This window comes from Arvicanthis niloticus, chromosome 25 (assembly GCF_011762505.2).
Source record: "Arvicanthis niloticus isolate mArvNil1 chromosome 25, mArvNil1.pat.X, whole genome shotgun sequence".
Classification (NCBI taxonomy): domain Eukaryota; kingdom Metazoa; phylum Chordata; class Mammalia; order Rodentia; family Muridae; genus Arvicanthis; species Arvicanthis niloticus.
Window position 1 is genome coordinate 13,484,521 of NC_133433.1, and position 25,251 is coordinate 13,509,771.

Consider the following 25,251-nt stretch of genomic DNA (forward strand, 5'->3'; position numbering starts at 1 on the left):
ACCATGTGGTTTCTGGGACTTGAACTCAGGACCTCTGGAAGAGCAGTTTACAGCTGAGCCATCTCAACAGGCCTGGAATTTTTCTTTTCTCTTCTTTTCTTTTTCTTTTTTTTTTTTTTTTTTTTTTTTTTTTTTTTCTTTTTTGGTTTTTCGAGACAGGGTTTCTCTGTGCAGCCCTGGCTGTCCTGGAACTCACTCTGTAGACCAGGCTGGCCTCGAACTCAGAAATCCACCTGCCTCTGCCTCCCAAGTGCTGGGATTAAAGGCGAGTGCCACCACTGCCTGGCAGAATTTTTATTTTCAAGACAGGGTTTCTCTACACATAGTCCTGGCTCTCCTGGAACTCACCCTCTGCCTCACCCTCATTCCTCTTCATGTATCATTCGGTAGTTAAAGAAGGGGAGTTCTGTAGAAGTTAAGTTAACTGGTATTTCTTAGCAAGCCATAGCAAATCAGCTACAGAAAATTTCTGAATGCTACTTGTGGAACATTCTCATTGGAATCATCTAGAGATGATACCCAAGTTGTACCTTAAACAACATAGATAGGAAAAAAACCAGATAAATAGCAAAACATTATCAAACTGGACATTGACAATGTCTAGCAGGAATGACTAGGGAAGCCCTGAGAACCTGTCATGCTGGAGTTTCCAGAAACTCCTGAAAAATCCAGAAAGAGCATCTCCATGTATGAGTATTTTGGCTTCTCATTCTCAAAGTAATTCTGTTAGTAAAGGTTTGCCTTTTAGCTGTTTATAAAGATGAAATGCTTTTAATGCCATTTACTTTTCTCATTTCTTCCTGTCACTGGGGTGAGGGCTCAGCCTGTCCCAAGAGAGTATCTCAGGGGACACTTGATAAGTTGTACAGAATCTCTTCCCCAGATAAGCACTGGATCTGGCCCATTCCAGGTTCTAGTTAATGGGTCTTTCCAGAGGACTGTCTTTTTCCTGTAGGGTCTAATGGCCGCTTGGAAGGCTGGATTGGCATTTTCATATGCAAGTTGTTTCACATAATCTACACCTGCCTCTGCATTACCAAAAATCCTCCCTACTGTTGTCATTAATCTATGAACAAAGTCAGAAAATCGTTCATCTGGTCCTTGTCTGACTGCTGTTAAGGACACACTAGGGTCTCCCTTTGCCGGGAGTTTACGCCAAACCTTCATGGCTGCATTTTGAATTTGAGCAAATAAGCCTGGGTCATATTGCATCTGGTTATCACTAGAAGCAAATTGCCCTTCTCCTACTAAGGCATCAAAGGACCAACCATTGCCTGCCTGAATGTTTCTCCTAGCTGTTTCTTTACAATTCTCATGATACTCTGATTTCCAAATAAGATAGTCACCACTGCTAAGAACTGCTCTCACTAATGTATTCCAATTGCCAGGACTCAGCCACTCTTCTGCGGCAGACTCTAAAATTGCAAGAGTAAAGGGAGCAGTGGCACCGAATTGTGATACTGCATTTTTTAAATTCCTTAATAATTTGAAAATTAAAACCTGTGTGATGTCTCCAAGCAACCCCTTGATCATCTCTGGTCTCTGATACAGGGAAAGCCTCAGCATCTCCCTTCTCTGGATGATCTGTGGCTAATCTTAAGCTAGGTGATAGGGACTGCCTTTGGACTCCTTGTTGAGAAATGCAAGGAGCCAGGGGATTTTCGCAGTTTACCTCTCGAGACATCTTTCCTGTCCTTAATTTTTGTAGCTGATTAAGTCCTGATACTCTTTTTCTAACTCTATTTGTTGTTTAAGAACAGATACTTTTTTCTGTAACTCCCATCTGGGATCTATTACCACCATCTCCATTGGGGGAGCACTTGGTGGTGGAGGTGCACTGGGAGAGGGGCTTTGGAAAGAGGGCCATTCAGGGTCATAATGTTCGGCTGCCTCTTCCTCTAGGTTAGCACAATCTGGCTCTGACAAATCGTTAGCATCCTTTGGTTGTATTTTAGATTCTAATTTTGGATAGATATGTTTCTTTTTATTTTGAACATGAAGGACAACATTCAAACAACGAAACAAAAGCAGACAATTAACACAGGTGAGCAGCAAACAACAAAACAAAAACAGAGAGTTGAGTTCAGGCTGACTTAATTCTTGCCCCATTTTCATTAACATGACTTACCTTTCTCAGACGTGGCAGATTTCTGCAGTGATCACCTTCGTTTCACGTCTGAATTTTTGGCAGATCCTTCTTCCAGTAACGTCCCTCACTAGGTTTCTTGTTCTTGCTGCCCCACGTTGGGCACCAAAAATATTGCGGCCTGAGCTGCTCCACACTTGGGGGCCAAAAATGTCACGGACGGCTCTGTCAATGTTGGAACCCCCACTGCCAAAAGCCTTGAGGGCTAAACTGTTAGAGCCTGTACTGCCCGAAGTTGCTCCAGTACGCCCGCGGGTCGGGGTTCAGCAAGAGAGAGAGTGAGGATGGACTCAAGGAATGGAGACCAGACAGAGTGTGATTCAATCCCATTTATTCTTCAGTCTCTCTTCTTAGTCCAAATCCCAAGTCTTGAGTTTCTAGTCCCTAGTCCCTGTCCCTAGTTCCTAGTCCCTAGTCCCTAGTGCCTCCAAGTTCCAAGTTCTTTCTTCCAAGTGCTAAGTGCCTAGTGTCTAATAACTAACTCCAAGTTGTTCTCTAAGTTGTACTCTCTAACCTAATTCCTAGTTCTAAGTTGTACTCCAAGTTGTTCTCTTCCAAGTGTCTAATGTCTACTCCTACTCCTAGTGTCTGAATCTCTGTTACTCCAAATTGTTCTAAACTCTCCTGTCTGCCTCTCGCCTTTTATATGTCTCACTTCTAAGCCACGCCTCTAAGTCACGCCTTTAAGTCATGCCCTTAGGTTTTGTCTCTAAATCTGATCTCTAAGTCACGCCCTTAAGTTTCAGCTCTAAATCACAGCTTTAAGTCTCACACACCCAAGAGAAGACTCTGGGTATCTAAAGCAAGATGTTATCAGAGTGTGCTCAGCTGTTGTAGGCTATTGTAATCAAGTCTCTTGTCAGGGTATATGGCTCAAGATGGCTGCCAGGATGATATCCGCCTTCTGTCGGCTCCCCACAACGAATATGCATGAGTTTGAGAATTTGCTATCTGAGTCAGCTCTAAATAGAACATGACAATTTACCAATATATTTTGTAGTCCATTATATAAGCCGAGGAGTAATGCCTTAATTGCTATTTTGAAAGTACATTTCACTGCTGGATGGTGAGTAAGCTTTACTCCACAGAAGAATAGAGTATTACTGGACTAAACTACTAAAGGCCTTTATTCCCAAGAGGCCCAAGTAGCAGTCCCATTCTAGCAGAGCTGTTCAGTAAGTCCCTGCTGACCATTTGCCTTAGAAAGTCAGCTCTCTCCAGTAAGAGTTTTAGAGTGTTTTCTTAATGATACTGTTTCTCTTTGGTTCTCCCATAGCTGAAGACATGGCTGCCCAGTGTGTCACAAAGGTGGAACTAAATGTTTCCTGTAACAACCTTTTGGATGCAGATGTAACATCAAAGTCGGACCCTTTATGTGTATTGTTTTTGAACACCAGTGGCCAACAGTGGTATGAGGTAATCCTGAATAATTTGGGTGAAAATTAGCCCATATTTTTTTTGACAATGTTAAGAGTCTACGTTAAAATGTTAAAAATAATACCACAAGACTAAAGAGGTATCTTAAAAGCTCTGGCTGATCTTCCAGACAACTTAGGATCCATTCCCAGCATCACATGGTGGATCAACCACCTATAATTCTAGTTCCAGGGTATCCAGCACTCTCTGCTGACTTGCAGGCACAGTACCCTGTAATACCCAGATGTATGTGCAGGGGAAGCACCATGCACATTAACAACAGCAGCACTGGGCCATCTCATCTGTTAGTGCATTTTTTTTTGACAAGTTTGTCTTTGATAGCACAGTTGCTCATGTACATTGAGAAATTTCCAAAAGATAAATGATAAGTAGGCCAGTGAGATGGCTGTTTGATCTTCAGAACCCATGTGGCAGAAGGAGAGAACTGACTTTTCAGTTGACTGCTGACCTCCACATACGTGTCATAGTACCTGTGCACCTCACACATACATTTTAAGATGTTTAGCCTTCAGGCTTATGTGTTATGATATTTAGTACATAGAAATGTTAAAAATCTGTACTTCTTGGATCTGAAAAATCTCTTATTTTGTTTTTTTGGATGAGTATAGGTTGAACGGACAGAAAGGATTAAGAATTCTTTGAATCCCAAATTTTCTAAGACATTTGTTATTGACTACTACTTTGAAGTGGTTCAGAAGTTGAAGTTTGGAATCTATGACATCGACAACAAAACTATCGAGCTGAGTGATGATGACTTCTTGGGAGAATGTGAAGTCACTCTTGGACAAGTGAGTGTGTGGTTCTGTTACCTTGTTTTGGTTTGTTCTGAATGTTGATCTAGCATCTCACTGCTTAGCAGTGGTTGGCATTCTCATTGCTGAGTAGCCCAGTTTGGCCTTAAACTTATCGTAACCCTTCAGCTGCTGCTTCCAGAGTACTGTGATTATTGGTATGTGCCATCACACCCAGCTATTTTGTGTAGATTTTAAACCAAAAAGATGCGTGTTTTTGATAAACATTGTGTCATAGAAAGTGTGCTGTTGCGGTAAAGAGATGTCATGAGCACAGCAACTGTTACAAAGGAAGGCATAATTGGGCCTGGCTTACAGTTTAGAGCATCAGCCCATCATTTTCATGATGGTGTCATGCAGGCAGACACAGACACAGCACTGAAGGAGTTCTACATCAGGCTCCACAGGCAGCAGGAAGAGAGAGACGCGCATCTGACACCTCAGAGCCACCTTTCCCAGTGATGCACTTCCTTTAAAAAGGCCACACTTTGTAATCCCTGTCAAGGAGCACCACTCCCTAGTGAAACCACCAAAAGTTCTTAGTATAAAGTTTAGTTGGTAACTCTGTAATAGCCCTCTTGGACATCAGTTGCTTTAGGTTAGTGTACTTTTTAGGTTGATCCCAGTGAGATTCTAGGGCAGTAATTCTCAACCTTTCTAATGCTGTAACACTTTAATATAACCCCTCATGTAGTGACTTCCAATGGTAAAATTATTTTTATTGCTACTTTGTAACTATAATTTTGTAACTGTCCTGAATATAATGCAAATATCTGTGTTTTCTGATTGTCTTAGTTGACCCTGTGAAAGGGTCCTGTGATGACTCCCATAGGTGTCCCAACCAGGTTGACAACCACTGTTCTGGGTTGTTCTATCGAGAGGCCCTTCAGCTGTAGTTTTGGTTTAGGCTCTCTCCTTTCAAATGCATTTGAATTTTTAAAAGATGATTTGGGTCTTGGAAGGGAATCTTTTTCTTTGTACCATTGCAAAGCAAAATATTTCTCCTTAACAATGCTAATATCTTTAGAGAGTTATGCCTACTTTCTCAGCATTTTAATAACCTGTAACATTAAATTTTCATTTTTCCTTGATGTATTTTTTTAAACATTTTTCCTTGTTGCCAGTTGTTTTTTCTACTGTAGACCTACCTGGGTCAGAGCAGTGAGCAGTAACCATCACACAGCCTGGGTGCTCTGTCTTGAGATTTTTCTCCACCAAACAAATTAGACTATTACTTTTGAATTCAGCCTCATCCATACTCTCAGAATGTGGCCAGATTCTTTGCTAAAGTATACCATCACTAGCCTATAGCCCCATTTGTGAGAGTCTTTATTCCCCTCTGAAACCTCATGATCCAAGTCTCTACTGTTCATATAGCACAGCATTCTGGCATTCTAAACTGCTACCAGATGACCCACTGAGTATTGCTTTTAGCATTCTTGGGTTTTTTTTTAGCACCACATTATAAATTCTCTTTACAGTTCTCCCACAAATTCGTTCCAAAGACTTAAGGAACACAGGGCCAGGCTTATCCCTGCACTAGCCCTTCTTAGTCACCATTGTGCTGTGTTAGCTAGTGTCTCTTGGCAGTCATGAAATATCTGACAAAGGACTTAAGGAAGAATGGGCTCATTTTTCTTTGGGCAGGGTTTATTTTCTAGCTCCTGGGTGGATCATTCACCATGTAGCTTCTTTTTGGATTGGAGGTGATAAGATCTTTGAAGATACTTCATGAAATAAATGGTTTTTTTGTGTGCTATTTCCTTTTCTCACTGCTGTGACTAAATGCCCAACAAAAGTAGCTTAAAGAAAGATTTATTTTGGCTCACAGTTTGAGGTTGTAGTCCATCTTGGAGGGGAGGCATGGCAGGTGGGTTTCAGCTCAGTGTCTGTGTAAGAGATGAAATTCTGAACTTTTTCCCATTCTGAGGAAGGAGCTAACGTTTCAAGTAATGAACAGCCTAATGCATAAACAGATAATATCTGCCAGACTGAAGGCCTTGGAAACCTTTTTAAATGGGTTGTAAATGTGGAGATACATCTTAAATGTCTTTAAGGGATGCAGTTTTAATGTTCCTCTAATGACTTTAAGTGAACTTGAATTTCAACTTCTTTTTTTTTTTTTTTAAGTATTCAGTTCATTAACTCAAGTGATGAAGTATTACTTTCCACTTTTGACAGATTGTTTCCAGTAAGAAACTAACTCGACCACTGGTGCTCAAAAATGGCAAACCTGCAGGGAAAGGGAGTATTACGGTAAAGATAATATCTTTTGCTTCAAGAAATAGCCTCTTAAGTCTAATAAGCAAATAGCCGTGCCTGATCAGTTGATCTTGAACATTGTGTTCCATTCATTCTGGCCTGTCATCATTAATGGAAACTGCCATGCTAACAAAAGACAACAATGAATTGAATTGTAGGAATTCCTTCCTTCAGTTGTTTTAAGTTGTCCATCAAGGTCAGGTGTGCCTCTTCCATGACTATTTCAGTTCCTAAGTTAGAGAGGAAATGTTTAGTATTGAATTAGTTTGGTTCTCTGTATAGGATATATGGTCCTCTTACCTCATGAAACCTTTCCGTGGTGGATATTATTCTAAATGTATATTATAATAGGACCATTGAACCTATAAACTTGTATCCTGGCCTGGTGGTGTATTCCTGTTATTCTAGCACTCAGGAGTCTGAGGCAAGAGAATCACCAGAAGTTCAAGGCCAGCCTGGTCTATTCAGTGAGTTCCTGATTAGCTAGAGTTAAATAATGATGCTGTGTCTCAGAAGTTAAAAAAAAGGGGGGGGGGGGGGTGGTGGTAAGGAGAAACAAAACAAACAAACAAACAAAAAAGAAATCAGAATCAAACAAAGAGTCATAGAAACTCTATCCTAGCTTTTGGTCTTTTTATCATCTGCATATCATCACACTTAGTGTTTCCATGGCTCATGACTTAGCTATGAGCAAAGAATATATATGCTTTACAATACTTTAAATTTACAGTTAGTATGATAACAAGCTTTTGAGTACCTTTTCTTGTAGTGTTTCCTTTATCAGTGATAGTATTCTGACTAGTTTTCTGTGATGTGGAAGCCTGGTTATAGCAATCATCAGGTACATTTTTCTCAGCAGCTACTTGTCTCTATCTTAGATTTCCAGGAGCACAAGAATATTTAGACTTTTAAAGTGTCGACTTTTGCAGTTCAGAGAACTTTATCAATAGCCTGGGATTTGACTTAGAGTAGAGTGGCTCTTGGCAGTTATACCAGATGAAAAACAATGAGCTCATATTTTACTTTAGAGGTCTATGGATAGGATTTATTTATTCTTCCTTCTCAATGTGTGCAGAGTTTTAGCTGGTTTTGAATAAAGGATATCTATTCTTCAGTCTTCTGGTACTTTGTTCTATGGATAGGATTATGTAGTTTTTTTCTGGTCACTACTTTTATCCTTAAACATTCTTGACCATATTCAGAGTGGAAATATGTTTAAAAACACATTGTATAATAAGCACTGCATACCTCACCCCTGCTATACACACACCTGAAACATGGCTTTCTAAGGAACCACACTTAAAAACAGATTTGTCAATGGATGGTGCTTGCCTAACTTGTGCCACATCCTGGAGTCAATCTGAAACTGCAAATACAATACAATAAAAAGAAGGTGCTTAGTTCATATGTATTCATTTTCTTTCATCTTCTTTATATACTTGTAGATTTTAGCAGAAGAAATAAAAGATAACAGAGTGGTATTGTTTGAAATGGAAGCCAGAAAACTGGATAATAAGGTAGGTACATTTTGTGTGTTTTGCAAGGAAAAGGATCCCCTTTTCCCAGCACTGGTCCCTTTTTGAGATATTAACAATGCAGTTAGCATGAACTGTTCATGTGAGCAGAGCGTTCTTTCTCCCTCCTTCCCCCTCCCTTTCTCCTTCTCCCTCACTCCTTCTCTGACTATGCTTAAACAGCACCCATTTCCCTTCAGCTTTTTCCTGAAGGTGCAATTAAAGACTAAAAGCATGCAAGCATTAACATTATAGTAAAGTTTAAGAAAGTACTTTAGTAACCTTTAGGGGAAAAGCAAAATGCCTGTGGTTTATTAATTATAAAATCAGTTGATGCTTTTGCATTTCTGTACTTGAATACATATCAGTATACAGTGTTCTTTACCAGTTTTGTTTACTTTAAAACTTAACTTGGAAGTGTCTTAAAACACTAGTTTCCAGAGTCTTTAAAAATTAACATACATACATTAGTACAATAGCATTTTTTAAAAATACTATATTTTTCCATGTGTGGTGATATACACCTTAAACCCAAGCATGTGGGAGACGAGGGCAAGAAGATCTCTAAGATCTTTAGATCTTAGGCCAGCCTGGTCTACAAAGTGAGTTCCAGGCCAGCCAGTAACACATAGCAACAACGATACGCTGTCTCAAAAAAATGGAACAAAACAAAAAAACCAACAAACAAAAATCATCTGAGAAATATCATGTTCTGTCACCTAACAGTTATGCTTCATGGTGAATCTTTATCCACTTTGTTTTTAAATATCCACATTCCCTCTTCCCAGATACTATGTCATCTTGCATACAAATATTTTGGGATGTTTCTAACGACACTTTAAAGTGTAATTATTTAAGTTGTCTCTTAATATAATTTTTGATGTATAAATTCTTTTTCATGTCTTTCTTGCCATTTGTCCCTCATTCCCTCCATTCTTCCTTCCCCACCCCTCATCCATTCATTTATCTATCTGTACATTTAGGGAACAGATTCTTCTGTCCTGTAGAAGTTTGTACATTCAGCATGTAGCTAATAAATCCCCGTGGCATCGTTTCTCTTGCTTTGTTTCCTGTTCCTGACTTCAGTAAGCTGATCTGATGGTACTTTAAAGTGTTGTCAAACAGTTTGATCAGTTGTGGTGTGTAATTCTATCAGGGGCTTAATACTGTGTTGTGTTTTGGTAATTTCCATTGATGATAGCTATCTGCCTATGTTATATTCTTCAGGTCTGCGAAACAATGATATTCTTAGTAAGAAATGCTTCTATTAGAGAGATCCCAGCACTTGAGAGGCAGAGATATGCGGATCTCTTTGAGTTTGAGGCCAGTGAGTTCCAGTATAGCTAGGGCTGTTACATAGAGAAACTGAAAATAAATAAATATATAAATACATACATACCTAAATAAATAAATAAATGAGAGGGAGAGTGACAGAGTGAGAGAGAGAGAGAGAGAGAGAGAAAGAGAGAGAGAGAGAGAGAGAGAGAGAGATATTGAGATTGATTGATTGCTTTAGTTTAGTTTAGAGAGACCAGTCAGGGTGTGATTCAATCCCGTTTATTCTTCAGTCTCTCTTCCTCTAAGTGTCTCCTGTCTGATTCTCCCTCTATAGTCTCATCTCAGTCTGATGTCTGGTTCTGTCTTCTATAGTCTGATTTCTGGTTCTATCTTTTATAGTCTGAATTCTGATCTGTTCTGTCTCTGCCTTTTCTATGTCTCACTTCTAAGCCACGCCTCTAAGTTACACCTTTAATCATGCCCTTAGGTCTTGTCTCTAACTCTGATCTCTATACTTCTAAGTCACACTCTTAAGTTACACACCTTTAATCTCACACACCTTTAATCTCAAGGTATCTAAACCAAGATTATCGGAGTGTGCTCAGCTGTTGTAGGCTATTGTAATCCAAGTCACATGTCAGGGTATATGGCTCAAGATGGCTGCAAAGCTGATAGCCGCTTTCTGCTAAAAGTCGGCCCCCAACAGACCTGGAAATTGAACTTGGGTCCTCTGAAAGAGCAAAAAGTACTGAAACATCTACCCAGCCCCAATATTCATCTTTAATAACTTTAATAACTTCTAAAGTCATATATTAATTGATAGATTTGGGCTTTAACTTTTATCTCAGAAAAAAGCAAAACAAAACAGAACAACCTTTCCTATGTCATGGTGGCTCACACCTATAATCTCAGTACGTGGGAGGTAGAGACAGGACTGTCATGAGTTTGAGGCTAAAACATAAGGAAACTATTTTTAAAAGAGTAGGGGAGCTGGACATCTCTAACCCAGCAGTTACAAGCTTTATTTTGATGTGTCTTCTCTAAAGGAAGTACTAAGCATTTGATATTCTTTGCTTATATCTTTTTTTTCTGAATAAGTTGATTCTCTAGCATCTTCTAGATGTGAATACTTTTTGTTGTCTTAATTTTGTTGTTAGTCTTTAATTAGTTATAAACTTGTGCATTTAAACATTAACAACTGCTAGCTGCAATGGATGAATTTTGCCTGATATTCAAATTATCCCAACCTCAGCCTCAGATTTGAAAGGATTTGGCCCAAACAAGTAATAAGTATCTGTAGTTACTCCCCTTGTTCTATTTCTGTCATATGACATGATGTTCCATGTGAATTTTTTTCTGATTTCTATGATAGACTGACACGTTAAAAGGAGCTGGGTGTTACTTCAGTGGCTGTGTGCTTGGGCTGCACTGGGGAAGAAGTGCTCAGCATTTGCTCTTGCTCTCACCCAGCGTTTGTTTCTGGGCCTTGTTAGTATACACACACAGAGAGAACTTTTCTTTTAAAGATTAAGTTTATTTAGTGTGTGTGTGTGTGTGTGTGTGTGTGTGTGAGTGTGTGTGTGTGTGATGCACCTGTGCACTTCTGGTTGTGTGGACAGAAGCAAAAGGATGGCATAGGATCCTTCTTCAGAGCTAGAGTTGCAGATGTCTGTAAGATACCTAACGTATGTGTATGCTGGGATCTGAACTAGTCCATAACAAGCAACTAGTGCTTGTAACTGCTGAGTTAGAGATGTCCAGCTCACCTACTCTTTTAAAAATAGTTTCCTTATGTTTTAGCCTCAAACTCATGACAGTCCCGTCTCTACCTCCCAAGTACTGAGATTATAGGTGTGAGCCACCATGACATAGAAAAGGTTGTTCTGTTTTGTTTTGCTTTTTTCTGAGATAAAAGTTAAAGCCCAAATCTATCAATTAATATATGACTTTAGAAGTTATTAAAGTTATTCAGTATTTTTTCCCATGGCTAACTGTCCTGTCTTTCATAGAGTTGGTATGGCTAGTGTTTGGGATATCATTTATGAAGTTAATACTATGTGAATGGAAAGTTAAAATTCTGACGTCGAGCTGAAACACATCAACACATTTTAAAGTACATTGGTTTTGAAACGAAGAATTATTCATCACAATGCCTTTTAATAGTTCTCCCTACTAGACTTTTACACATTTTTAAGTTAGTGATAGAAATAATGGGATTGATATTTGTAACCAATGTATCATTACTATGGAGTTGGACTTATGTGGTTGTATAAAAATATATACATGTATAACATGTATAAGGTGTGTTCACACAGGGTTTAAGATAATGAAGGCTGTTTGTTTAAATGTAGGATCTGTTTGGGAAGTCAGATCCATACTTGGAGTTTCACAAGCAGACATCAGATGGCCACTGGCTGATGGTTCACCGAACAGAGGTAAGTTCTTGAATCTGAAAGTAGAATGGTAGTTTTCTTTGGCGTTATTATAATAATTTAATATACACATACATATATAATTTTTCTTAGACACAGTCTTTAAATAGTACCCTGGCTGTCCTGGAACTTACTTTGTAAACCAGGTTGGCCTTGAACTCACAGAAAATAATTATTTTAATTCAGGTTTATATGCATCAGTTATAAACAATGCTCATTCATTTACTTTTTTCTACTGCCATGCTTATTTACATTTTTAAAAAATTAAATTGTATAAAAAATACTAAATGTTTTCTTCTTTGCTCTCTTTCCTTCTCTTTGACTCTCTCTCTCTCTCTCTCTCTCTCTCTCTCTCTCTCTCTCTCTCTCTCTCTCACACACACACACACACACACACACACACACACACACACACACAGCATTAGTGAAGCCAATTTATTTTTTTCTTTTGGAAAACCATCCTAATGTAAACTACAAGCATCTAGATTCCCTACAGATATTATATCAGGCAATTTTCAGGAGTAAAGGCAGCTAGGAATATGAATACATACCTTTAATCTAAGCACTCTGGAGACAGCGAGATCTCTGTGAGCCAGCACTGTCTGCATAGTAAACTGCATAGTAAACAGCCAGGCCTACATTGTAAGACCCTGTCTTAGAAGAGTAAGGGCATGCTATATCACTGGGAAGTTACCTAAGGAAGTTAACCATTGGTATATAAATGCCATTCTGTGTGCCATTCATGCTCAGATTTCTTCAGTGTCGAATAGATTTATGTAGATTGTATTTTGTCTAGGTTTCTGTGAAGCCTTATGTTTTACTTTTTTCTGTTAGGCTCCCAGGTAGTTATACGCTTCTTTTTGCCTGCCTATGTTTTCATGCCATGGAACGGTTCAAATTATTGAGTCTAGAATGGATTCTTGTGTTTTCTCCTTATCAAACATTATTACATCAAGAACACTCCATATGTTCCATAATCATGGTTCTCAGACTGCACAGTACCCATGATGTCAGGCAATTTGTTTAAGTTGGCGACCATAGGACCTGAGAATTCTAAAGTCCTATATTTTCTATTTTCAATTTATAAATTCTTTATGGGGTGGTAACACTTTGAGACTACATAAATTACTTTTCTCTAGCGTTTGCCTGGTGATTTTAGCAACCATTGATGGTCCTTGCTTGAATCAATTTGATTGGTGGCTATAAAATAGTGATTTTGTTTTTCTTAAATTACTTCTGGATTAATTACTTCTTTAGTTCTGTAATAAAACACCATGGTGAAGGTAACTTATTGAAGAAAGGGTTTATTTGGGTTACAGCTTCAGAGGGATAAGAGACCATTGTGGAAGATTGGAGGTACGGCCACTGGAGCCGGAGGCCGAGTACTTACAGTTGGTTGAACCTGAAGCAGGAAGTAGAGTGAACTAGCAATGTTGTGTGTCTTGGAAACTTCAGTGCCCACCCACAGTGATATACTTCCTTTAGCAAGCCACACCTCCTCAACCTACCTAAACAGTACCACCAACAGGAAAATAAGTATTCAAATGCCCTTGACTTTGAGAAACATCTTGTATAAACCACCACAACCCTTATGCCTACATTAGTAAGCACTCTTCTTTATCATTGTAAACTCACAAATTGTCATGATACATTAATACCATTTATACAGCTCAAATCTGGATTTGATGAGGGAGTGGCTCTTCAAATGGATCCTGTGGTTTTCAGTATTGATAGGATATGTTTATATTTTCTTATGTTTAGAGTCAGAAGGAAATATTTCTCTGAAATAAGTTTTACTGTACAAAGTATTTAGGACACCAAGATCTAAATGCTAGATGTATTAATCTATACTAGGATATCATACCTTTCAGTCTTTTTCTCAGTGCTCATAGATGAAAAATATTTTCGTATGTCTATGTAATATTGAAACATAAAAATTCAAAATAAAATTATTTTTTCAGTTTATTTTCAACAGAGCAAGAATCATCTTTTTAAATTTCTAAATTTATATGGGTTTTTTACTTATATGTATGCCTGGGCCTTATGTGCATGTAATGCCCATGGAGTCCAGGAAGAGGGCATTGGATACCCTGGAACAAGAGTTAGGGTTGGTTGTCAACCACCCTGGGGGTGCTAGGAATCAAACCTGGGTCCTTTGGAAGAAAAGCCAGTGCTGCTAACTGATGAGCTATTTCCCAGGTATAAGTGTTCATTCTTATCCGCTCTATCTTTTAGTCCTTTGGGACTATAATGAAATGCCTGGTGTCCAAGAATCCACAAGCTACCACTTCTAAGTCTACATTGTTATTAGTTCTTTTCTGAACAGCCTTTTTCTTTACTCAGTACATACTACAAATGGACAATTTATTATACTTTTCATATGACTGTAAACCATTATCCTACTTTTTCTTTTTCTTTTTTTTTTTGGAAATAGTTGAGAGAGTGGTTGAGAGGTGAGTGGTGAAAATGTAGCAGGACCTTAGGAGAGGCAAGAGCAAGATACTGATGAACTGCATATTCTGATAGATCTTTTGTTCTTTACAGGTTATAAAAAACAACCTGAATCCCGTATGGAAGCCTTTTAAAATCTCTCTGAACTCTCTGTGCTATGGAGATATGGACAAAACCATTAAGGTAATTTGAACTTATTACACACGTACTCTGTAGTTTGCAATGGGATTATGTCCTGATAAACCTGTCATACATCGAAATCCTCATAAGTTAAGGTAGATGGGTAGCTTGGTTAGAGCATTGCTTAGTGGTCTTGAGGCCCTTTGTTTATTTGGGGGAGAGACACAGGAAGAAAGGAAAGAAGGGAGAGAAGAAAGAATGGTAAAATGCATTTAACATACCCAGCTTCACCAATTATAGCAACCTAGTACACAATTAAGTGTTGGTGTTTACTGAGGTGGTTTTGTGGATGGTTTGGCTTGCTGCCACTGCACGACATTATGAGGGAATTGTTGCACATTGCTAACACAAGGTGAGATTAAAATTTAAAACCCATGAAGTGTCTACTGAATGGTGTCACCTTTACAACTTTGTGAAGTCAGAAACTCAAGTCACATTATAATAACTCAGACACTGTATGCAACTCCCACAGATTCGTACATATTTACCTATCTTCTAAAGTTAATATGTAAGATAGCACTTTTTAAAGTAAATGGCATTACAGGCATTCATACTTGACTATGCTGTCTAATATGTTGACTTAGTGCTTAAGGGTAAAGCATTATGTACTTTTAGTTACAGCATACTTCATCTTAACCTGTTTTAAAAACTAAAACATCCAATTTAAATATGTCTTCATTTTGATACAGTTCCTTTGCTAGGCAAATACAGACATTGACTGTGTGCTTTGCCTAGAGTATATCCTTTGATATACTCTAGCAGATGTCAGTTATTCTGATATGGCAGAAGCTTCCTGGTTTTCGTTGTGCAGAAGAACAGTGGAGGCATTGTAGGGACAAGGGAAAGCAAATGAGTCTTCACAGTTATTTTAAATGTTTTTATTTGTAGGTATTTACCAAATAAAACAAAGCCCCAAACATCCAGACAGTGAATACACAAAAACTTTGTGTGTGTGTGTTTTATGTATCACACCAAAACACACTCACTTTTATATAGGTGAGTTCTATTTGAGAACCAAACTCAGGTCCTCCTGACTGAGATGTCTCCTCAGCCCTAAAATACGTATTAATTCAACTCCTAATAAAAGGCTTTCTTGTGTTTGCAACTCAACAAATAAAGGGTTTTTGTTTGTTGATGTATCTTATTGTAATTAATATAATAAAAACAGGGAAGATGATAGGAAACATTATACGGTTTAGAGTTGGACTATAGATTGCATTTTGATTTAGCTCTTTAACTAGGTAAAAGATGTTGAGAAGATCACCTAACCTCTTTGCTAATAATGTAGATGGTAATTTCTTATGTGCAAGAGGGTAAAAATAGAATATTGAAAGTGAAAGCATTTTAAACCGATGAAACAGCAGCAGAGATGCAAGCCACTTAATTTCTGAGCTTTCGAAGTTGTCATCCCTGGTTTATAGAGAACATTAAAAAAAATCAGGGTTAAGTGTGATTTATATGGTATGTCAAAGAGCAGTGAAAATATAGGTATGTTATAAGTATATAGATATACTATGAATTGTATAAACATGTTATAGAAGTAGCTATAAATTCTTATTTTAAGACAAATCTAGAGAGGGCAGAAGTTTATGCCTTGACTATTTGATTGTTTCTGACAAATTAACAACAAAACCATGTTTCTAAAACATTTTTTACTCGCAGTGGAATGCTTGCAGGCCCAATTTGCTCTAGTAAGTAAATTGATTTTCTCATGACTGCCTTTTATTATTAAATCTCTTAGTTTGTTTTTATTATACACACTTGGTTTTCCACACCATCACTCACTTTAGTTCTCTAGTTCTGTACTTCTTTGCAACATTAGTCACACGTCTGCAGTTCACTTCCGATGTGGAAATCGCATAAAGGCACGGTAAAGAATTACAGAGCAGAGAATAAAGTCAGAATCTTCTGTGGTTCCTCCATTGTGTTGTCACTCTAGCATGTGCTATTTTTAAAAGATGAGGAGAAGAAGAGAAATATCATGCATGCTGCCACCTTGCCTAAAGTGGGATGCATTGTATGGTGTGTATTGTCCTTTACATGTATACATGTGCTCTTATGTATATATGCATACATTTAAATTTCACAAATTCTTCTGATACTGTTGCATAAATAGTGAATAGTACTAGTGTTTAAATTCTTGAGAAAAAAAAAAAGAAAAATAGTATGAATCCTACCTCAGCCTTGGTCTGAACATATTCCAGCATTAAAGATCTTGTGTCCTCCTTTGAAAGGACAAAGGGAGCTTTTCCATTTATTTCCTGTAGTGAGTAATCAGAATTGTAAAGATGTATTTTCGATTTCTTAACCTCCTTTATTGATCTAAACTTTTTTTCAACATTTTCGTCTTTATGAAGGTCTAACTTAATCTTAGCGTTACTAAAGTTTTGTTTGGCTCATATATAAATTGATGTTCTTTCCATGGAATCTAAAATGTAAAGCTTCATTTGCCATAATTTAAAAATGTCTGCTAAGAGTGATCTCATTTAAACATTAAGATGGGTTGTTTTCTGCCTTCTTGAAACTTTGTCTCCTTTAAGAAAAAAATCAATTTCTTATTTTTTTCCCTTTGACTCATTAGTCAGATTAAGGCCATTGGTTTAAGATTGGGTATTGAATATGTTGAGCAGGAGTCGAAATGCTGACTTCGTCATGAACAAAAATATCTATAAGGCCTTTCTTTAAACAAGGCACATTGCTGTTCTTGAGTGTTCCTGTTTTGATTGATTGATTTGATTGATTGATTGATTGTGTTTCTGAAGGATAAGGAAAATACAAGTAATGGCTGAAAGACTTCCAGTGTATGGGCTAGTTTTACACCAGTTTGACACAAACAAGAGTCATTTTGGAAGAGGGACTCTTGAGAAAGTGTCCCCATTAGATTAGCCCATGGGTGCATTTTCTCCACTGATGAATGATGTGGTAGGGCCCAGCTCTTTGTGGAGGGTGCTAAGCAAGCAACAAGGAGCAAGCTGAGAAGGGGCATTCCTCTATGGCTTCTGCATCAGCTCCTACCATGTTCCATTCCTGTCCTGACTTCCTTTGATTATAAACAATGATGTGGAAGTGAAATAAACCTTTTCCTCTCCACATTGATTTTTTTTGGCCCTATTGTTTAATCACAGCAATAAGAATCCTGACTAAGACATCCAATTAGGAAAAGCACTCAATGTGTAGCACTGGAAAGAAAACAGACACATTCTGGAAAATGTAAGATCCCTGAGTATTGTACCTTGGTGGTCACTCCATCTTCATGAAGGCTGGAAGCTTGGTGGAGCTCTCACAGAGGAAAATGCCAATTGCTTCTTGCTAGAATTAGAAGCCTCTGCTTTGTCCAGCACTTGGGAGGCAAAGACAGGCAGATCTCTGAGTTTGAGGCCATGCTGGTGAGTGAGTTCCTGGACAGCCATGGCTATACACAGAAACCTTGTCTCAAAAATCTACAAACAAACCAACTGAAAAAAATACCATTAAAAAAAAAAAAAAACCACCACCACTACCAAGAGGAAGAGGGAGAGGAAGAGGAAGAGGAAAAGGAAGAAGAAGAGGAGGATGAAGAGGAAGAGGAGGAAGAGGAGGAGGAGGAGGAAGAGGAGGAGGAGGAGGAGGAGGAGAAGGAGAAGGAGAAGGAGAAGGAGAAGGAGAAGGAGAAGAAGAAGAAAGACGACAACAAAAAAAGAATTTTCTGGCTTGAAGTCGACTTCTGGACTTTACTTTGTCCGAGTTGCTCATCATATGAGATACAGCATCTGTTGGCCTTGTTCTTAATTTCCTTAAGTTTTATTTCTGCAAATTGGGAATAATAGTATTTTTTCCATTTTTTGTGCCTCTTGGGTCTATTTAAAGAATGTATATGAACTATGTACATGTAAAATATCCATGTAAATGAAATTATGTAGTATAGTGAAAACCTTATCTTCAAAGTTCACATCCCTGTCATCGATTTTTCAGCTTATTTTTCCATTAGAAAGGCATTCTGGTAAATATTTACTTTTTCTTTCATTTACCACATACACAAAACAAAAACAAACAAAAATAAAACCCAGAACACCCTACTAAGAGCAACTTAGCATGGAAACTTCATGGAAACTGGATTTGCTCTAGAGTTTCTCTTCATGTTGTAAGATTCCCAATCTTTGGAGCAGATCTGACTGTATGTCTAACTCGAAATTATCCTTGGGTTGCATCTGATGAGACATGTTTCCTGTAACTCTAAATTATCTAGGACTTAGTTATATCATTATTTGCTGCTAGGATACTGGCTTCTAGCTCTTATACAACAATAATTAAGTAAAGCAAATGAAAGACTAGAAATAATTGCATGTAGCCTCCTATCAGCATCTACAGAGAGCACTGTAGAAGAGCTGTGAACTGCTTCCTGTGTGAAACAGAGTCCATATTTGTGGTTTTCATCTTCCATTATGTCTAGCCTGTTCTCAGGATAGGTCTGATTTGCATATGCTTCCACATCACTTCTCTACTGTTTAGCTCTTCTCCTTCCAATTAAATAATGATATTAAAGATTTGTCTTATTTAACTAAAAGGCACACTTATTGCAGCCAATACTGTTTAATAAAATGATATTGATTTTCCATATATTTAATTCCAGGTGGAATGTTATGATTATGACAATGATGGATCACATGATCTCATTGGAACATTTCAAACCACCATGACAAAACTCAAAGAAGCCTCTAGAAACTCACCTGTAAGTTGTATCTTTGCAGTTATAAAATATATCCAATATGGTTGTTTATCATTATGTGTTTTTCTTTGGAGTAGCAATTGGTTTATCATGTTTTTATTGTTTATTGCTTAAAGCCCTATAATCTACAAGTTTTGTGTGAAATTTCATTCATGGGATATGTGTGTTACTGAGTGGACATCATGTAATAGTAACCAGCAGCAGGTGAGGATTTCAGACTACAGGAAGAAAGCAGAGACCGTCTCTGGGAGTAGAAGTAGCTTTTCCTCTCGTATCTAGGCAGAGAAAACATTCAGTACTGGATGGAGCAGTGCTTTGCCCACATTGGGAAAACAGCATGATCAGCTTCAGTAGTAGATGTGAGTCCCCCATGGCAGGCTAAGCAGGGCAGATGTCCTGTGATCTACATGTGTGTCCTTCTTGTGTTTTCATAGAAGGACTGTATCCCTCCCTGCAAGTCTAAAATGCTGAAATTTAGGGGTAAGCCAAAGAGTCATTGATGCACAGTTTAAGTAGAAACATGAAATATTCTGAAACCTGGAAAGGCTTTCTGTTGTGGGGTATACACCAGAGAAGACTGGTTACACGTGGGTGTAAGCCAATAGAAAGTCTTTATTAGGTAGATGAGAGCTATACTGAGTGGTCAGGATCCCAGTGTAGCTCTGAACCTTCTTCAGGGTAAACTTTTAATCCCCCAAATACATACCCTGGGTTGACATACTTCAGTTAACAAGAAATGTTAGCCACAAATGAAACTACAGAAGCCAAAAAGCAAAGTTAGTATATTTAGAGACTTTCTCAGAACTATGACCTTTGATTAGGTCTGTTTTCATTTTGGGCGATGTGTTTTCATTTTGGTGGATGGTGCTGTTTGCAAGATGAATTTTATGACCTAAATGGTACTTCTGTCATGGAGTCAGTTGTGTTAACTATTTGTGGCTCTAGGATTAGCTTCATGTATTTCTGTTTTATTCTGTTCATTTTTTTTTTGTAGTATGTGTTTTTCATGTTGCTAACAAGATTAACATTTAGTTTTTTTCCTTTTTCTTTTAAGATATGATTTTAAAGGAGAAGGTTGTTTATTTAAATCATCTTCTCCTCCAACAGGTTGAATATGAATGCATAAATGAAAAAAAGAGACAGAAGAAAAAAAGCTACAAGAATTCGGGTGTTATCAGTGTGAAGCATTGTGAGGTCAGTTGGCCTTGGCCACTTGTAATGAGTTCACTTGTGAGTTCTTGTATCAGTGTAGTTTCATATCAAATAAGTACTTGCTCTAAGCAGCTGGAAAATACATTAGCATCTATCTTGGGGGAAAGAATGGGGTGTGAAATAGTAAATAAACCTTTCAAATAACTCTGCTTCAAAGGTTTGACCACTTTTTAAAAATATTTTTAAATTTATGAATGAATGTTTGCCTGTGTGTAGGTATGCTTACAGTGTGTGAGGTGCATGCATGCGTGTGCAGTGTCTGTAGAGGCCAGAAGAGGGTGGTAGATGTCTTGGATCTAGGCTTACAGATGGTTGTGAGCATCCATGTGAGTTCTGGAAGCCAACTCATTTCCTCTGAAGAGTAGCATCTGACCATTGACAACTATTTAGCGAAGGATAAAGAATGATAAGGTTGTCTATTGTCTCAGGACAGTAAATGGAGGTTGGAAAGGACCTGACCAAGTATATCTAGCCTGGCTATATTTTCTTCATAAGCTGTTACAGATGATGGGGAAAGCTAGGTTTCTCCCATTGAAAACATGTTTAGTTTTTGTTTTAAATTATTTTATTTATTTACATTTCAAATGTTGCTTATCCTTCCTGGTGCCCCCCTCTATAAGTTCTTCTCCCTATTCCCCCTTCCCTTTGCTTCTGAAAGGGTGCTCCCTCACCCACCCACCTAGTCCCACCTCACCCTGCTAGCATCCCCCTTCCCTGGGACATTAAGTTTTTACAGGATTAAGCACTTCCTTTCCCACTGAGGCCAGACAAGGCAGTCCTCTGCTACATATCTATCGGGTGCCATGGACTGGCCCATGTATGCTCTTTGGTTGGTGGCTGAGTCTCTGAGAGCTGATAGGCCTGGGTTAATTGACACTGTTGTTCTTCCTATGGGGTTTCAGCTCCTTCCGTCTTTCCCATAATTCTTCCATAGGGGTCCCTTGGCTGTAAGTATCTGCATCTGTCAATCAGCTGCTGGTAGATCCTCTCAGAGGACAGCTGTGTTAGGCTTGTGTCTGCCAGCACAACATAGCATCAGTAATAGCATTGGGATTTGGTGCCTGTGCATGGGATAGATACCAAATTGGGCTGGTCTCTGGATGGCCTTTCCTTCAGTCTCTGCTCCACCATGAATGTGAGAGACTCTTAGGACCCAATGGAAATGACCTTAACTGAAATGCCTAACAGTGTGGAGATGTAACCTAAAGAGACCACATCCAGTAGATAGACATGGTCCCCATTTGAAGCATGGAGCCACTCAGATATCTTCAAAATTTTTGACCCAGAATTGTTCCTGTCTAAAGGAAGTGCAGGGACAAAAATGGATCAGAGACTGAAGGAAAGGCCACCCAGTGACCATCCCAACTTTTAATTTTTTTAAATCTTGATTACTAAATGCTTGTTCAAACTGTCAGTATCTTACACTTATTAAATAAAACCTAAGTGACAACATTTCTTCTTTTGTCATTGATATTTCTATTTGCATCTATTTTTTACCATAATGAGGTTTATTATGACAGTCTCATAATGTATATGATGCATTTTGAATATGTTCATCTTCCCTATTCCTCTTTCTTATCTTCCCACTCCTGTTGGTTCGTCCTCTTCCCAACTAGTCTCTTTTTACTTTCATGCCCCTCGTGTGTGTGTGTGTGTGTGTGTGTGTGTGTGTGTGTGTGTGTGTGTATGTATGTCTCATTGAGTTTGATTACTGTTATGTACAGGCAGCATACCAGTGGTGACACCTGAAGAAAATGACTCTCACTTCCACAGCAGTCATTACCAGCCTGTGGGTTCTCAGAGAAGGGCGGGTGTGGCTCACCTTATGAGCACTTACCCTGATGTGTTAGCCTTAACACTGCTGTACTTAGGCTGTAGTAAAATCTTTATGAGTTTACATTTAGGAGAGGAGTTTTGTATGCCCAAATGTGAGGTTGATTTCCACATATTTATGTCATGTACCATTCAGCTTACAAACTCTGAAATGCATGTGCCAAGAAGCCTTTTATTTCTCTTGTGTAGTTGGAGAGTTCGGTTTTAACAGTGTGTTTTTGTTTCTAGATTACCGTAGAATGCACATTTCTTGACTACATCATGGGAGGATGCCAGCTGAATTTTACTGTAAGTAACACTAAGTTTTCTAACATAGGCTGTTAGATGGTACCTTCCCACTCTGTTTTGCAGCATTCCTTTACTGCCAAGCTGACTCTGTAGTGAAATTTACACAGTCTGTTTCGTATGACTTCCTTATGGACCATCTAGGTTCATCATGGAAGTTTGACTTAGCTGGTGAGTTGATGAGTGATCTGTTCTTTAGAGAAAATAGATATGTATAAACCATTGGTTATCCTACAGTAATTTAAGGAATAGAAGACACACGTATAAGAACAGCCCCTAAATATGGGTCATAAATTCGATTAGTGATTCTTGGTTCTTCAATCTAGAAAGAGAAGAACAGATTGTTCTCATGATGAGTCCAGTTCAGTTGTTTGTAGAAGTTATGTGGGCATTTGTTAGGAGATGGCAGTAGCAGGTTCTGGGATGATTTTGGGTCTTGTCTCCTGAAGATTTCTTAGACCTCAAGCTCAGAGAGGTAAGAACTGCTGTCTGTCATTTCTTGGTAGGTGGGAGTGGACTTCACCGGCTCCAATGGTGACCCCAGTTCTCCAGACTCCCTGCATTACATCAGCCCTAATGGTGTTAATGAGTATCTGACTGCCATCTGGTCTGTGGGATTGGTAATTCAAGATTATGATGCGTGAGTATGACTTTGGAAATACTGAAGTATACATTGTAATTTCTTAGAAAGAGCACTCTCTGCTTCATTAGCTAGTGTTCTGATAGAGGTGTGAGGATGGGAAGCAGAGAACAGCGCTCTTACTCAGATTTTTTTACCTGTTTATTTATCTCTTTGTGTCTCCCTTCAATCGCATCGTTCTTGCTGTAACTAGCTATGATGCGTTGTATATAGCTTCTTCATGTTTGGTTAGAGAATTCAGCAGTATTCATTTGTTTGATCTGATTTCCTTGGAGTTTTAATCATTATGGTAAGTTGTATATGTGACTGAAACCTAGATGTTATAGTATTGTAAACAGTAATAATTGTTTTCCAGAATATATACATGTCCCTTCTGATAATGAAATTTTGTTTATTCATTCTGAGGAAGGGTCTTACATTATCTCTCCCTGGCTTGGGACTCAGTATGCACACGAGCCTGGCCTTGAAATCTAAGAGATCTGTCTACTTTTCCCTCTCAAGTGCTGGAATTAAGGGAGTGCATGACCACATTCTGCTGAAAGTAATTTTTTAATTGGCCCTTTTGGCAAGGCTAAAGAGCATCTTAACCGATTTGCTGCAAAGGATTTTGAGTGAATTTTCAATTGTTAGATTTTGAGTAGATTTGCGATCCTGGCATATTTTTAGTCATGGCAAATCCTGTGCAAAATCCTGGGTCCAATCTCAGCCCCACTAAAAATATAATAATAATAATAATAATAATAATAATAATAATAATAATAATAATAATAATAATAATAATTTCTTAGAATAGCTAATGTGTGCCAGAGATGATTTTATTAGTCTAATGAGAGGATGAGCCATAGATGGCAATTAACAGGTCATCAAAGAGCCACTCCTGAAAATGGTAAAAGGCCAGGGTAATTTCACATACGAATTCTTAAAACCATGTAACGAACAAAATCAAACCTAAATGAATCAATTTTTTAAAAACTAAAAAGTATCCAGAGTTCAGAAAAAAGGGCAAATATAGAATAAAGAAAAAAAACTAGCTTCCCACTCACTAGCAACAACAAAATCATATTGTCAGATTAAGCTAATTAAGAAAATTATATTCACTAACACAGTGAATAAAGGTCACAGTATATGTCATAATAAGTGAATATAAATTTTATAAAACATCTCAGATTTTTAGTAAGATAAACTAAAAAATTGTACTGAAGAACTAAGAGGAAACTTATTTTTAAATGGAAATATCTTATGGTAATGATGTAAAATGAAATTTCTTTCAAAATTAATCACTTTGAATCAGAATTGCTGTAGAACCCTGATTCCCCCCCCCCCCCCAAAAAAAAGAGTCTTAAAATTCTCGGGATAGAAGGATCCAGAACTGCTCAGACATTTCTGTAAAGGAAAGAAAAAAGGGAGGAGAAAGCAAAAGGGAATCTGCAGTGTCTGGAAGAAACTGGTGCCTCCTTTGGGTATTCATACGCTCATTAATAAAGGAATTAAAAAACCCTATGAATGCTTCTAAACAGCATTAGACAGACTGCCGACTAGGAAGAGTATTTCTGACATGACATGGGTTCTGTCTTTAATGGGAGATACTAAGAATTAACACAGGATGAGTGCATTGGCTATACAGGTGAAGGTGTCTGCTGCCAAACCTGACTGTTTCCCTCTGTTCTCCACATACATGTCACAGCAAGCATGTAGCCACTGTAATGCATAAGTAAGTAAGTAAGTAAGTAAGTAAATAAGTAAATGTAATCAGTAAGAGTGAACCTACAAGACTGTTCCAGTAGAAAGCAGTGCATTGAGTGGTGTTTATTACTGGATCCATCAGTGTGCCTGTGGAGAACACCCAAATCCTGAACTCTCAGTACCATCTCACATTTCTGTATTCAGGTCCATACTCTGTTCAAATACCACAGGCCTAGATGGACATCTGTTTTCCTGCAGAAACTTTAAAGGGACATAAGTAAATGCTATAAATAACCCTATTATTCGAACCCAGGTTCAAATAGTATTGCTTAAAAGAAAAAAAAATGTCTGACTGGAGAGATGGCTCAGCGGTTAAGAGCACTGACTCCTCTTCCCCAGGTC

At 38.2% G+C, this 25,251-nt stretch overlaps 1 protein-coding gene across 5 annotated transcripts in view; it reads left to right on the forward strand.

Annotated features, from left to right (window-relative positions):
- The window catches only part of Cpne3 (copine 3), a 50,821-nt gene that overhangs the window by 14,491 nt on the left and 11,079 nt on the right, over positions 1–25,251 (forward strand). For all 5 annotated transcript variants that reach the window (XM_076924111.1, XM_076924110.1, XM_076924109.1 and 2 more), the window contains 10 exons: positions 3,423–3,562; positions 4,192–4,371; positions 6,556–6,630; positions 8,082–8,153; positions 11,780–11,863; positions 14,405–14,494; positions 19,101–19,199; positions 20,304–20,390; positions 22,470–22,529; positions 23,033–23,166. In XM_076924111.1, coding sequence (XP_076780226.1) covers positions 3,431–3,562; positions 4,192–4,371; positions 6,556–6,630; positions 8,082–8,153; positions 11,780–11,863; positions 14,405–14,494; positions 19,101–19,199; positions 20,304–20,390; positions 22,470–22,529; positions 23,033–23,166 — 1,013 coding nt within the window. In that variant the 5' untranslated portion in view covers positions 3,423–3,430. The remainder of the gene's footprint in view (positions 1–3,422; positions 3,563–4,191; positions 4,372–6,555; positions 6,631–8,081; positions 8,154–11,779; positions 11,864–14,404; positions 14,495–19,100; positions 19,200–20,303; positions 20,391–22,469; positions 22,530–23,032; positions 23,167–25,251) is intronic.